The 15,680-nt window shown below is 38.2% G+C and overlaps 2 protein-coding genes across 2 annotated transcripts; both read left to right on the top strand.

The window, feature by feature from the left end:
• Positions 1 to 182: 182 nt before the first annotated feature.
• Positions 183 to 7,218, top strand: LOC117300849 (probable E3 ubiquitin-protein ligase RNF217). The gene is made up of 6 exons (XM_033784699.1): positions 183 to 219; positions 3,035 to 3,812; positions 4,579 to 4,777; positions 5,378 to 5,579; positions 5,918 to 6,125; positions 6,880 to 7,218. Exons 2-6 carry the CDS (start codon positions 3,043 to 3,045, stop codon positions 6,956 to 6,958), a joined length of 1,458 nt encoding a protein of 485 aa, XP_033640590.1. The 5' UTR covers positions 183 to 219; positions 3,035 to 3,042; the 3' UTR covers positions 6,959 to 7,218.
• Positions 7,219 to 10,731: 3,513 nt separating this feature from the next.
• Positions 10,732 to 15,175, top strand: LOC117301025. The gene is made up of 4 exons (XM_033784908.1): positions 10,732 to 11,689; positions 13,655 to 13,702; positions 14,174 to 14,316; positions 14,778 to 15,175. The coding sequence occupies exons 1-4, from the start codon at positions 10,847 to 10,849 to the stop codon at positions 14,890 to 14,892; spliced, it is 1,149 nt and encodes a 382-aa protein (XP_033640799.1). The 5' UTR covers positions 10,732 to 10,846; the 3' UTR covers positions 14,893 to 15,175.
• Positions 15,176 to 15,680: the final 505 nt, after the last annotated feature.

Genomic DNA, 15,680 nt, shown 5'->3' with positions numbered 1-15,680 from the left:
ATATGTTATAAATAGCTTGTAACATGCAGTTGACGCCAGTTGAAATGTGTGTTAAAAGTTGTTGTGTGAAGTACACGTTCAAAAAATTATGTCAGTCGGTGTGTGATGTGGGCGGGGCGGGGGCATGGATCATTTAAAGGGGGTGTCCATGACCGCCCTCTACGGCGGGCAGACGCCAGCAGTTTTGTCAGGGCCCAATAACTAATGTTCATAAAGCTGGTAAGCACTTATTAACTAGTTTGCTAAGCATGAAATTTCTTCCTTGATTATAAACGGGATTCCATTTGTTGCATAATAATTGCTTGTATACTGGTATTCAGCTATTGTTGGCTTATCCTGAAAATCACGTGGAAATTAGTTTTGGTTGGTAATCATGTTTTTATCAAGGCAAAATTTCAAAAGCAAATTATTTTATGTGCTTATGAAATTGGGCTCTGTGGCTTAGTGAAATAGTACGGGGTGTTTTGTATGCAGAGAAATAGTCGCGATCTCCGCTCGTCTTCCCAATGAAACTTTCTCACCACCACAACACACCAATGAGTAGCCCACCTTGTTAATGGCTCCGCTTTTAACATCGGTCTGGCGACAGTGATATGAAAGCGGAGCCATTAACAGCTCAACAAGGTGGGTTAACCAATGAGTAGGCATACATCAACGCTCACACACTTAATGAAACCACCGTCATCACTTGTAACAGCTGCTACCCTGGGCATTTTCAAACCTAAAATCCCACCTACCTGTGTCAATTCTCTCGTTCATTTTTATAATGCTCAGTTTTGTATCCACCGTTTCTCTTATTATAACACCCAAAAAGCCTTTGCGACATGACAGGCAGAGAGCGCGCCGTCATTTTAAGGGGGTTTCCGGTCCTTTTTTGACCGTTTATGAAGCACTTTGTTTCAATTTGCAAGTTCGCCCAAAACAAGGCTAAAACCCACTCTAGGAAGAAAACATAGAAATGTAGTAACTCAGGTGGAGCTGGGTATGAATTGATATTCCTCTTAAAAGATGGCAGAACATAGGATGAAGGGAAACATGCACCAGGCAAGGAGTTCCAAAGAGATGCGCATTATGCAGTACGAGGGAAAAAGCAGTACCGTGGTGGTGTTGCAGAGTTTATTTCCATTATAAATAGGGGCAATCTGTTGTGGTGGTCGGGTCGGGGGGAAAAAAACTAAGATGTTCCTTTAAAAAAAAATAAGTTTGTTGAAGTTTGTGACGCACTCATTTTCATGAACTGACAAACAAGTATCTCACTTCTTCACAGCGAAATAATGCCGTCCCACCATCTACGGAAAAAAATAATGTCCCGCCCCACACCTGCTTGTTTTTTTAAGGGAAGGTACACGTTTGGTAATTACTCAAAATAAAAATTAACTTAAAAACTGACTTGGTGTAACGAGCATTGGAGAGCTGTTGATAGTATAAAACATTGTGGGAAACGACTCCCTCTGAAGTAACATAGTTTTTGAGAAAGAGGTAATTTCTCACTAAAATATTAAAAGACTTCTAGCTAGAAGTCTTTTATTCCTATCTGAAAGCACACAAATTCGTCGAACAAGGGTGTTTTTTCTTTTATCATTTTCTCGCAACTTCGATGACCAATTGAGCCCAAATTTTCACAGGCTTGTTATTTTTATGCCTAATGATGCGTAGTACCGAGTGAAAACACTGGTCTTTGACAATAATTACCAAACGCGTACAGTGCCTATAATTCCAATGATATATTTCAGTCGTGTAGACTTTAACCCTTTGATTAAAAAACAACAACTATGGTGTAATCAAGGAGGCAGACCCATTATTGTTAACGCCCAAATGACGTCAGTAAAATCTCACTCTGAAACAGCATCTTGCATCATAAACTGTTTCATCAATAATGAATAATAAAGATGACAACTGGCCACAAGAGGGCGCTATATAAGATTAACGTCAGATTGTTATAGGGTCATTGACTTGATTGGTAAACAACTAATTCGCAGTGTGACGATGTAGTGAATTGGCGACGCTGCGTATGTCAAAAAATAAGAACAAAAACATTTAGGTAACGTTTGGGGTTTTCACTAAGTGTTGCTGTACGTCGATTTAATGATTTGTTGAACGTAATATGAGCTGAACGAAACAGGTACGTATGTTTTGTGTCATGTTTTTTAACAAAACGATTTGATTGATGATTTGTCATGTGTTAATAATAATAATTACATTGGAAATTGAAATTGAATTTGAAATTGAATGCAGTTTCACATTTCTTTGCCACACCAACTGAGTTATTTTAAGTTATTTTAAGTGCATTTTCCATCTTAGTTTTTATAGCTTACTTGTGAACAATCAGATAATTTGTTTTTGTTTTTATCAAAATATTATTATTAAAAACAATGAACAAACCGTTTCTATAAAGTTTTGTGTTTTTTATCAAGCATTTATTGCTGATTGTCCCAAACCAAATCCTATGATGAACATTAAAATAAATAATAAGAATAACTAGTTCTTATTTATATAGCCTATTAATTACACCACAAATATACAATAACCGTATCAATGCGCTTTACATTAGGGCCCTGGTCACTGGGCCAATAACATTCCTTTAATTAATCTCAGCTCGGAAAAGTTTCCGTATGGCGCCACCACTTTTTCATTCGATATGAAATAATATAGTATCTAATTTACCTCAATGAGATATCCCTTTTTGTAAAAATGAGTGAAAAGGTGGTGGCGCCATACGGAAAGTTATCCCTCAGCTCCCTTGGGAGTATACAGCTATGACAGCCCTGAGCTGCCATATATGACACTAGCTTGTGGCTTTTTCAAATACAATATCAACCTCTACCCTCACAGAATCCATTTATACCCTTGTGTGAAGAGAAGCAACTACTGTCAAGCATCTTGCACAAGTGTCATGACTGGGATTCGAACACACACTCCGATCACTTAACCTCAGAACTTAATTTGATGCTCTAAACCACTCGGCATGACACCAGCATACTTTACATGTTCTTTTCTTAAATTTCTGCATTTGTATTTTATTTGTTGATTAAAGGTAGTGTAATGTATGGCATTATGGATCAGGGAACATCTTCTGGAAACCTTGATGCAACATCATCAGGAATTACCCCAAATGAAGCGACTGGAACAATTCAAGACATAATCCAAGATTCGCTCGCAAAGTCGAATTTGCAGTCAACATCAGGTCGTCCTAAAAACCAGCTTCGTCGCAGTCTAAGCTGCCCGTCCAACTTCACTCAAATCTGCCAGGAATGCTCCGGATTATGCGTTTGCCCGACGCTTCATTATTTAACAAAGAATGATGTTAAGAATCTACGTCGCAGTAAGACAGTCCGACAAACCAAAATAAGTCTGCCTAGTGGGGAACGAATACACTTTCATAAGCGAGCATTTCCAAATTTGCCCAAAACATCAGAGAGTACACATTTTATGAATCTAGTTCTTCTTGACTTCGAACCGAGGGTCGTTAACGATCGGAAAGTCCTGGAAGATTTAACCGAATATACAGAATGTCAAGTGTGTTATATTAAGTACAGACGGATACGCCAGCGGGAATGTTGTGGGATGCCAGTGTGTGAAGTTTGCATCCAGACGTACATCAGAGAGAAGGTAAACCGTCGCGTTGTCATCGTCCGCTGCTTGAATCCCGCTTGTCACTGCTTCATCTTCAAGGAGGAGATCTTACATCACTTAAGTTCGGAGCTGTTTGAGAAGTTTTTGCGCTTCTTGGCGGAGGATAACAGCGATCCGAGTCAGAAGACGTGTCCGCAGTGTAATCGCATTGCACACTTTGATAATGACGTGACAATCAGGTATACAAAATCAGAGTTAAACTGGCTTTAAAAAAAAAGGGGTAAAACAAAAGTTGTCTTGACATTCCAAAACCTCCCTGAGAGTTTTGGTATTAAGTCTTGGTTGTGCCAATTTTGGAGTCCAGGGGTGTATTTCTCAAAGAGTTAAGACTAGTGTTAGCTTGAGTAAGGACTAGCCTTAAGTCTTTAGTGTCTCCTTGTCCTGACTCTGTGTGAAATCGACTTAAAGGATGGATTTCACAAAGAGTTTTAACTCAGTCTGATCTTGAGTTAGGACGAGTTACTCTTAGGACTAGTCCTAACTCTTTATGAAAATCGGCCCCTGTTCGCTGTGTGTTACTTTGCGTGCCCATTTCAGTTATTACATGTAGTAACCAGGGGTCAATTTCACAAAGAGTTAGGACTAGTCCCAACTTAGGACTGGTCCTAGGAGATATTGAAAACTTCAGGCTAGTCCCAAGTTTACACGTCCTAACTCGAGATAAGACTAGTCTTAACTCTTTGTGAAATCCACCCTTGGTCATGGTTAACTAATATTGTTGTACTCTCTGGACATAGGTCAAGTGCGCAAAGATCCACACCTGATGATCAAGAGGTAGCTTGCCCCCCTGTGGGTTATTGTGGTGTTATCCTTACTAAGCTCCATGACACCACAGCATGAAGGGGCACCAGGGCCAAGACCAGGGCAACTGAGGCCATGGCCTCTGGTTAAACCCAGGCTTTAGGTTATGATTTTAACTAATATTGTTGTACTTTCTGGACATAGGTCGAGTGCACAAAGATCCACACCTGATGATCAAGAGGTAGCTTGCCCCTGTGGGTTATTGTGGTGTTATCGATGCCAAGCTCCATGGCACCACAACATGACCTGCCAAGAGTACATCAAAGGTGACCTCTTATTCAAGGAATGGGCTAAAGATCACATTAGAGGTCAAGCTAATGCCAAGAGATGTCCGAAGTGTAAGGTGGGTGGCCGAGAAACTGGTGATGCTTGTGTGACCCGACAAATTGATTCTTTGTACAAGTATAAGCAAGAACTTTGCTACTTTAGTTAACTTGAACTTCTCAATCAAGATATGAGTACTAAGGTATGGGCATGGAAAAGCCTAAAACTAAAAAGCAACAAACAAACATCCACTTCATGTTCAGTAACACACACAAACTACCGAGCGCCAACAACGATATGCTTACCAAAATAAGGTTACCAGCCAAGCTATCAAGCCACATGTACAATTTGTGACTGATATCCTAGGCCCAATTTCATAAAGCCATAAGCATAACAACTTGCTAAGGCACACAAATATCTTGCTTACGAGAAATTGTTTTACTACTAATTTATTTTTATTATTATTATTAACAGTGAAAAACACGTCAAGCAGTATTTTCTATTTGACAACTTCATGAAATTGGGCCAAGCTTATTTCTGCCTAGCAGACAATTTGTAAACAAGTTCTTCTGCTTAAAAGCAGCTCTATGAAATAGGAGCCCTGAACTTCACATAAGAACTTAATTTGCTGTATGCATTAATAACTCAATTCTGTACATTGTTTGATCTGTTTATTCAGGTGTACATACAGCGTAGTTCTGGGTGTGATACGATGACATGCAGCAGATGCCAGACACTATTTTGTTATCGTTGTGGAGGTCGTTACTATAGCAGCAAATACTTCGGCAACCACTTCTCCCGTTTGAGCGTGTTTGGCTGCAAGTATCGCTACCGACCTAACGAGCCAATCAAACGCAGAATGATAAGGGGAGTTATTTTTGGTAAGAGACTTGATGGAGAATTAGAAAGTCCTATGATAATGCAACTGCTTTGCGATGGATGCAGATCAATGCATGAAACAGCTGTAGATATGCAGAAAGTCAAACATGAAACGGTTGTATGGAAAATTTTAGTAAGAGACAAAACCACTTGCATGTGTTTTAATGTTTTTTTCAGGCCAACATTTGTCACTTCTAATTACGGATGGTTTAATTTATGTCCTTGTGAAAGTACAAGACGTTTTTTGGGCCGTTTTCTCAGCAAGTAGACACTGAATTCAGCTGTAACTTTCACAGAACTAATGTTTTGGTATTTGATTTTCCCCATACATACACGTCAGGATGTCAACTTCTTGCTGCACCAATATGGCTGGCAGTAGTCGTTGGTTTAGGAGGTGTTCTCCTGATTGCAATCGGACCAGCCTACGCTGTTTACCGATTCTGCCGCTACTTCAAGCACAAACGATGCAAGCTTCGCTATCAACAACGCCAATTGGAGAATGCCTTACAACTGCGACTAGTTGAGGAAAATACAGGGTTTCGTACCGGGTAAGTAATTTTAATTTTGGTTTTTACCCATACACCCATGTGTGTTAGCACTGTATACTCAGTACTTTCCCGAGTCAATAAATTGTTTTTGGATGGATCGGGAGGTGAATGAGATGTATAGATTACTTTGATTGGATCATCGGTTACTTTTTGGGCCAAATTTAAAACAGCTGCCGACCGGAAAAAAGGAGCAAAGCACAATGAAAGTATGCTTCCCAGAATACGGTTACCAGCCAACATACAATCTAGCATATCTGTGGCTGGTTACCAGCCAACATACAATCTAGCATATCTGTGGCTGGTTACCAGCCAACATACAATCTAGCATATCTGTGGCTGGTTACCAGCCAACATACAATCTAGCATATCTGTGGCTGGTTACCAGCCAACATACAATCTAGCATATCTGTGGCTGGTTACCAGCCAACATACAATCTAGCATATCTGTGGCGGGTTTTCTGTTCATATTTGCTTAGCAGCAAATAATTAAGCAATATGAAACCCAGGCCTGATACTTCACAGAGGCAACAAATTAAGGTGATAGCCCCTGCCACCCCCATTGTCTTCGGTGCCCTTGAAATGCTCCTGTAGAAATTGACAACTTCCTAGTGCCCTTTATTAAGGAGAAAATGCCTTAGTGCCCTTGCCCTTTCAAAAACGAAGCATATAGACCTGGAAATCAGTAAATTGATTGTATTTTTTTCTGTTTTCTGTGTTTAATGTTGGATGTTTTTTCTTCTTCTTTTCTGGACAGACGTTCCGCGTCTAAAACACTGACACCAAGACCAGCCACACTCATAGACCTGCCACCATCTCCATGGCAACCGTACTGAGATTAAAGTCGCAAGCCTCAACATTTAAAATGATCGACCTCAATGTTTAAAATAGAAGCGTAACTAGTGATAAAGATTTTAGAGCGTCAAAAGTGCAAGATGGGAAACTCTGGCTGAAATGTGGGTTGTGAACTGGACACCATTTCAGCAAGCAACTCTTTCGATGCAACAATAGATCAGTGATTGAGGGCCAAATTTCATAAAGCCAAGCACAAAAACTTGCTATAAGCACAGGAAAATCTTGCTTAGCAAAACAAGTTTCCAGCCAACATTCCATAAAGTTTACACAGTTGCAACTGATGCCCCACTCATTTTGTGGTTATCAGACAAATTTGTCAAGCAGTACATTTCTGCTAAACAGCCCAGGGGCCAATCTCATAGAGCTGCTTAAGCAAAAAAATTGCTTAAGCACAAAAATAGCTCGCTTTTTTTACACACGTTACTGGCCAAAATTTCATGCCATATACATTGCTTGTGACTGGTATTTAGCTGTTGGTTACTTAGAATAACAATTGAGTGGAGTCTTGGCCGGTAATCTGATTTTACTAAGCAAGGATTATTTTGCTTAAGCAAAATTTTGTGCTTAAGCAGCTCTATGAAATTGGGCCCAGGTGATCAGTGCTGTCTTTGACATAACTAGATACTTGCTTGCTGAAATGGCGCCTGTGCGTATCTTCACAATCCAACTAGAGTTCAAAAGTTCCCTCTTGCACCTTTGGCGCTCTATCTTCTGTAACAATGACTTTGAAATTGTGTTAAATTTGCAGGGATATGTAATACAGGAATACATTGCCTTAAAACAAAGTTTGTAATAAGCGAGGAATTCAACCTCAAATGACAAAAACATGAATTAAAAAATCAAAACTTTGGCGAAGGTTAAGCGTTAATAAAGGCATGTAGTGCATTCAGTGTGTATGGTTGAGTGAATATGTAAAGCTAATAGTAGGTCTGTAAAAAACAAAGACCAATTAGAGCATAAGCCTACTGTAGTATAAGGCTACATGTATATGCTTTTTGTGTGTGAGAACCATATTCACCAAAAAAATTGAGCTAGAATAATATTCTAAATAATCCTTAAGAAAAGGTTGACCTGGCCAAGTGTAGCACTTCGTTCCATTTCATTGAAATGCATTTGAATTTATGTGTGTTTTACCTATGACAAATTTGTTAGCTACCTGCATTCCATATCGTTCTTCTCATTCAGGTTTGTTTCAGGCATTATCGTTTATAAACATTCAAGGCTACAAGTTCACCATTCTCTAGTTTAATTTCTACTGCCTATTTATGATGATGAAACTGAGTGTTTAACCAGCCTCTTGTGGTTACCTTTTTATAAAATGGAATGGTCTTTGCGCGATCTGTACACAGATTTGAATTAAACAAGCAGACAAATAGTATATTTTGATTGATAGCCACAGCCTCCAAAAACTGCGGTGTTTTTTTGCAAAATAAAAAAATGTGGACAAAATGAATGGCTATCCATTCACACACTTTAAAGATAAAGGTGAAGAGCTCGGGATAACTTGATCCCCGCCGATGGGTGTACATCCAACAAATTTGGTCAACATGGGTCTTTTCAATGTACAGGTGACGCCATTACTGTGGGCGCCACTGTCTGAACTAACTAATTAATTAGCAAACAATTGTCAAACCACAAATTGGCAAACCTATACATTTCTGTTAACCCTTTTGTGCACAAGGCCATCGCTAGCGACCACCCAAAACCACATCAAATTTGACTTTAGCAAACAGTCATCTTAAAAACTACAACCCCCAAATATCTTGCCCTCATTGTTTAGTAGAGCGAGTGTTGAGCTTTCGATTGGGTGATGTTCAACAGGGGGTGCTATTGAAAAGTTTTGAGAAAAACACGGTTGAACATGTTATTTTTTTTTCTTTTTCAAAAATTAATCTGTGCACTAAAAGGTTAATGGATAAATTGAGCTGGATCTTATTTGACAAGTGAATGCTATAAACTATTGGGATTCATTGATTAAAGGATTCAAGGGATTCATTGACTCCTTTTGACTGCATATGAATGCCGATTCAACGGAGTGTTCACTTCCAAACGAAAGTGAATGAGCCAGGTGTAAAATTTTGTTAGTTTTTGTTGAGATTGGCCGGTAAACAACATAGTATAACAGCACTTCCTAATGACATTGCACTTCCAAGTTAATTGCTGAAGAAAATAGATAAATAATAAACTAACTAATTTAGTATATTCATAGACTGTTCAAGTCTCATGAGTATAATGCAGGAAATATCAAGTTTGTTTAGAGTGAGTGATATTGTTTTTCTTTGCAATGAACATCAAGGATGGATCTAGGATTTTCATAAAGGGGGTTGCAAACTTTGAGAGCTAATTTTAAAGTTAAACATTTCAATATGATCCTGCTGTTGTTTTAATAAAGATAAGTTGATTATCTTTGTTATACTTCCACCATGCAAAGTTTCAAACCCTACTTGATTTTAAGATTTTGATTTGACAAATTCTAAAAGATTTACGGAAACTAGGAGTTTCAGAGGTGTTAAGTTGTTTTTTAGATGTATTTTCATGTTTTACAAAATAATTTGTCGAGATTTCACGAGATTACGATCGGAGCAGCAGCCTTGTTGCGTCTCACGCACGCCCATTGGCTAGAAGTTTTTTTTGGTAGAGCCCATTTATAAGCGGGTAACGGAAAAAACTAGGTTAATGAGTTCGACAACTTTTTCATTCCAATTATCAGTTAAAAGGCTTACATTGACAACTTAGTTGAATTTAAACATTATCCTATTAGTTAATCACAAAATAAATGATATGAATTGTGTTCAAAGTTCAAATAGAGTCACGCCATTTTTGTTTTCCTAAACTGTATTTGGACCCACCCTCCCGACCACATGCACACAACCCAGGCCACACACACTACTTCCTTGGCAACAACACTGACGAAGTTATCTGAAAAATTAATGGTCGTTATTAATTGTTAACATCTGAAAATAATCACGTAAGTTTTCTTTAATTTCTTCAACCTTTTAAACTTCTTTCGTACCCGTTAGTGTAATAAATGTAGGATTTCCCAACAGTAACAGAGAAACATACAAATAATTGTTGAAGAAAGATGTTGGTTTGCAAACATCCTAAATAATTTGTTTGAGGCTCGCATACTTCGCTGGTCATGCTGGTTATCGATCTTGCACATTTCGGGGCGCCCGGTGTTTTGTTTCATCGATTTTTCCCCTTGTTTTGTTTACCATTGTGATCATTATGGATAAACACAAAAAACTAACTATTTAAAGCCCCGAAGGAGATAAAAGTCAACATGAACGAATCAATAAAAACCAGTGACTCAGGGTTGTTAGCGTGAATGTTTTGCTTTGCACACACACCGACCGACGGGGAGTCGGTCTCTGAAAAAAAAACCTTGCGACTATCTACATTGTAATTATTTAGTATAATAAATCTACCGCTTCATTTGTTCTTTTCTCCTCATCGTTTTTCAGTCAATGTTTCAACTTTTATTATTTTGTTAAGCTGTAGTAAATATCCAATTGACGTCATTTGATGCAAGCCTGGGATCGTGGCACAAATCTCGTCCTCGTTAGGGTTTCCTTGCTTAATTTATGGAAAGAATGGATTTACCTTGAAAATTGAACCCACCGACCGTGCGTAATGCATAATCAGATGCCGTGGAACAACGGGCAAGCATATCCCTCACCACGCTCCGTAATACTTAATGTGGACTATGGTCATTTTAACAAAAGCGCTTTGTCATGTTTGTTTTTCACGAATTGACTTCACTGCTGTTTTTGATGACAATGACAGCTTACAATTTTTTTTCTGTCTGGTAATTTCTTAAATTCTATTTTGTGACCCCACACTTCTGGCAGATTTTGGCTACACACGTGATGGGAAGCAGTGCAAGTACAACATCAATTCCAAATCGAGTCGGAGCAACTAAAACAGCAACTCAAAATCCCACCATTAAAGTACACCAACCAAATGCTGATCAGAAAAAGTCGCCTAAATCTGAGACTTCGTCCAACATGACTGAACAACGCCACAGTAAAGATATCGAGAACGATGATGATGATGATGATTTTTTACCAAGCAAAAAATCAAGCTCTGATTTTGACGATGACGCTTTTGAGAAATTCTGCGGAGAGATTGATACTGTTCTGAAGGGGCATAGCTCAGTGATCGGAGCGTCACATAGAAAATCATCAGTTTCATCTTCTGTGAATTCCGGAGCAGGGCTAGCAGGAATTCCACCAACGTCGCTGAGGAGAGAGGAATTCCTAAATCAAAGACAATTAAGTGGGACTTTCCAACAACAGCAGACTTTTCCGTTACACCAACAAGAACCGAGTCATCATTCGTATGAAACTCAGCATGTCTACCCTAGTCACGGAAAACTATCCCATCTCCAAGACGATCAAACAAAACACAAGGCTTTCTCCAACAAAGGTTCTCATCACGCACCAAGTCTCCCACCTCCGCTGTCAAAGAAAGCCTTAAACCCAGTGTCATCTTGGAAGATGCCAGAAGAGTTAGCGCAAAGAGAACAAGTTCTTAGAAACAGATTTGACGATACTTGGTATGCGGATGAAACGGCGTATGTAGGTGGGAGAAATTTACTGCAGGGGGGATCGCGAGATGGGTCGTTGATGAAGATGAAAAGGAATTCATCCCTCATGGCTAGCCAAGATGGAGGCAGCAGGGAATCTAAACGGAAAGAGGTTCTATCACAAGTAGGTTTTTAAGATTCTTGACTTCATTCTTGACAAAAGTCTTTTAATAAGTCCATTTTATAATATCAGTTTAATTGCAAGTTTACTCAATTTAAAGGGGCTATATCGTCATGATCAAATTAGGCCGGTGGCTGTCCATAGAATTATGAACTCTCAACCCTGGGCTCGAATTTAGGGGAAAACTCCACAAGACTAGGGCTTGGAGCTCAAAACTTTTACTGGATCAGAGAATTTGTTACAAGATTGGAATCAAAATGAGAAGAACACTTTATCTACAGATTACAAATTTGAGCTATTTTTGATCAAGTCGCCATAGCACCTTTAAAGTTTAATTGTCCTTTTCAGTAGTAAACAAACAAGTACTTGTTATGGAAAAAATTAAACCAATGATACTGTGAGACATTACCCTAAAGTAGTTGCACATCTCACAAATATCTTTGGATAGGGGCTGAGAAAATTATGGAAAAGATGACTAAGCAATAGTCAATCTTTTTTGTAATACACAACAATTTTTAGAAAGTAAGTTCTTTCATTCTTTATGGCACTCACACAAAGGAGAAAACAAAATAGCTCATTAGCTGCATGACTGCTAATTGACGTAATCATGCCAGCAAAAAATGCATATCGAGATGAGTTACCGTGGAAACAAATGTGCCACAAGACGGCATTGTTTGCAATTAGTTGTTTTCTCTGACATTTGGCATAGGCCCTAATGTCTGTGTTTTAAAGCCATCGGACCCTTTCGGTACAGAAAAAAAAAAAAAAGTCACAGATTTACAAATAACTTACAGGGTTAACAGAAGGTAGTGGTGAAATACTTCTCTTGAAATATTAGTCCATGAAATGCTTTACTTTTTGAGAAAACAGTAAAACAATATCAATTCTCGTTAACGAGAATTACGGATTTATTTTAAACACAATGTCATGACACGGCGAAACGCGCGGATACAAGGGTGGGTTTTCCCGTTATTTTCTCCCGACTCCGATGACTGATTAAGCCCAAATTTTCACAGGTTTGTTATTTGATATAGAAGTTGTGATACACGAAGTGTGGGCCTTGGACAATACTGTTTACCGAAAGGGTCCAATGGCTTTAAGGATAGTGAGTGATTTTGAAGGAAATGTTTCCGTGGAAACATGCTGCCCCAACCCTAAGGGGAAAGACCTTGCTGTAAATCATTAAAGTACATTGTAGATGTTACCATGGAAACAGGGCACTATTACATTGAAGTGATTAAGGCTTCACTTTTGTGAGGCTTCACTCAAATGCAGAGAAAGTTGAATTCCTAATAATATTTAAAGTTGTACTTATTTAAACATCTCTGCAATCAGTTAACCCTGACATACCTCAAATAATATTTAGTCACTCAAAAAAGTCTCTCTAAACACACCTCATGTCAAAAGCATCTAGTTCCTCTTAACTGAATTTTATTTTGGTCCCTTTCCCTTATTGTTGTCTTTCTTTGATACATTTTCTTTGGTTGACTCTTTGTGCTTTTATAAAACTTCAAACCGGCTGTTTTCTTCAGAGCCAACACTCCCTCAAAAGTGATTTAAATGCACTGAACACTATTGGTTATTACTCAAAATTATTAATTTAATTAATTAATGTAATTAGTAATGAGCAATGGAGCGCAGTCGACAGTATAAAACATTGTGAGAAACGACTACCCTGAAGTAACAGCTGAAATACTTCAGCTGAAGTCTTTTATTATGCATCTGAAAGCACACAATAACAAGGGTGTTTATTCTTTCATTATTCTCTTACAAATTCGATGAACAATTTAGTCCAAATGTTCACAGGTTTGTTATTTTAAGCATGTTGGGATACATCAAGTGGGAATACTCGTCTTAAATAATTACTAAAGATGTACTGCTGGTTTTACCCTCACGTTTACTATTTATTTGTAGTTATATTGTCATTACTTATACTGAACATGCCTTTATTTTATTTAATTATTATAGGAAAGGGAAGGTTTTGAATTTTCAAAATTCAAAGCAGTAAATAAAAAGGTAAGAAATGTTTAAATATTTAAATAAAGTGGCCCATCATGTGCTATGTCATAACATTAGACCCTATCCGTGGGTCGATGGTAAAGTTTGCATCTTATAACATCAATATTTATCAACTTTATATAAACAGACAATGTTGAGCGATCAAATGCAGTAGGGTTGAATTTCAGTTCATGTGTAGCCCTGTAAAACATTGCTCCTTGTTTGTTTGTGTAATTTGGTGTATTATTTGTGTGTGGTGAATTTCAGTTTAATTCTACTGTGCTTAGCTCAAGATTTTCCAATTGAGGAGCCTTTTGCAAAATGAAAAATGGCCTTGCCTTCTTAAATTTCATAGAGCTGCTTATAAGCAGTAAAAAATACTTAAAGGAATCAGTCGAGTTGGTCTTTGAAAAGCGTTTGTCAAGGCCTGTCAACCCACATTTGACCTTCAATGACCAAAAAGTGACAAATAACTTTATTTTCTTGCAGTCCGACAGTAAGAAAATTGACAAACTCTTACCAGCTACCTACAAGGGATACAATGCACATATGACCCGGCAAGGAACGTTACCATCCCTGCACGGTGGTAGTTTAACCTCATCAGATCACTCCAGTACAAGCACTCCAGCAAGGTAAGCTATTACAAAGGCTTCAACCCTGACCCTGTAGTGGTTAGACTGTAGGACTTGCAATCACAAGGTTTGGGGTTCAAATCCTATTCAATACAATTCAATAAACATTTATTTCATAATGGCAGTTACAAAGGCAAGTACATGTTACCTGGAGCTTTCCCAGAGATAACAGTGGACAACTGTCACCGAGAAAGACCTCAAAAGACTGATCACACGTTAAAAGATCTATTGCTATGTATTGTTAATGTTTACAAAGTAGTCAGTAAAACTCTTAGCAACGTCAGAATCATTTTCAATATGTACACAACTCAGGTCAAAATACGTAGATTCGTTAAATTGTTGATATCACAATAGTGAATTAATATTTTCTCCTAAGACCTTTTTGCTACTCTGATCACAGATGTAAGGATATTCAGGTTCAAATCTTACCAAGCTAACCGCTGACCCGCTGTTATTTTGAGTGAAATAATTTGTCTTCTTTTGTTACCCCTCCTCAGGTCGTCTTCAGGCAAGCAGTTAATCTACAACCCATCAGAAGAGGATCTCATTGCTTATATTGAGAAAGAGTTCTCCTGACTCAAACTATGTTTCAGGATAACAAACATTAACTGCCATATACTTGCCTTAATGTTTACTAAATGTCATCAAAGCCAGTAAGCGGAAATAAATGGAAAGAGTTATACAGAGCACATGGTACTCACTTTGGTAACCTCTTGCTGCTAAGTTTTGTGCTAAGCTTGGCGATGAAGTCTGTGAGTGTTCTTAAATCAGGGCAAATTTTCATAAAAGCTGTTCAGCAGAAAATACTGCTTGACAATTATTTTGCTTAGCAACAATTGAGTGGGGAACCAGTCACAACAATGTAAACTTTGTGTAACTTTAGATGGTAAACCTGTTTCTGTTAAGCAATACTTTTCTGTGCTTAGCAAGTTTTTGTGCTTACAGGCATTATGAAATTGAGCCCTGGCCATTTTCCAGATGAGATTTTAATTACATGTAAATACATTGCAAGGCCCTTGTACATTGTTTTTAACATCTTAAAAGGGATAAAACCCCACACTTTAGTCTTCAAATATGATTGAGATTTGCCAATCTCTATTGACTTGATCCAAATTTTAAAGGTTCAGAGGTCAAATAAGCAAAGGTCGGTGACCTATGAACTTGAACGATGAGTATTGGTTTGATGAACTCTACATCATTCTAGTGAGGTTTGTGGTATCACACTGTGGCATCGATTCTAATAATAGTTTTTGGTTGACCAGTTTTTGTTCTGTAAAAGGCACTGGACAGGTTTGGTAAGTGCAAAGACCAGTATTCACCTAACATAGAATAACAAATCTGTGAAAATTTAGACTCATTTAGTC

This window comes from Asterias rubens, chromosome 16 (assembly GCF_902459465.1).
Source record: "Asterias rubens chromosome 16, eAstRub1.3, whole genome shotgun sequence".
Classification (NCBI taxonomy): domain Eukaryota; kingdom Metazoa; phylum Echinodermata; class Asteroidea; order Forcipulatida; family Asteriidae; genus Asterias; species Asterias rubens.
The sequence above is the reverse complement of the archived record's forward strand: the minus strand, read 5'-3'. Positions and strand labels throughout refer to the sequence as shown.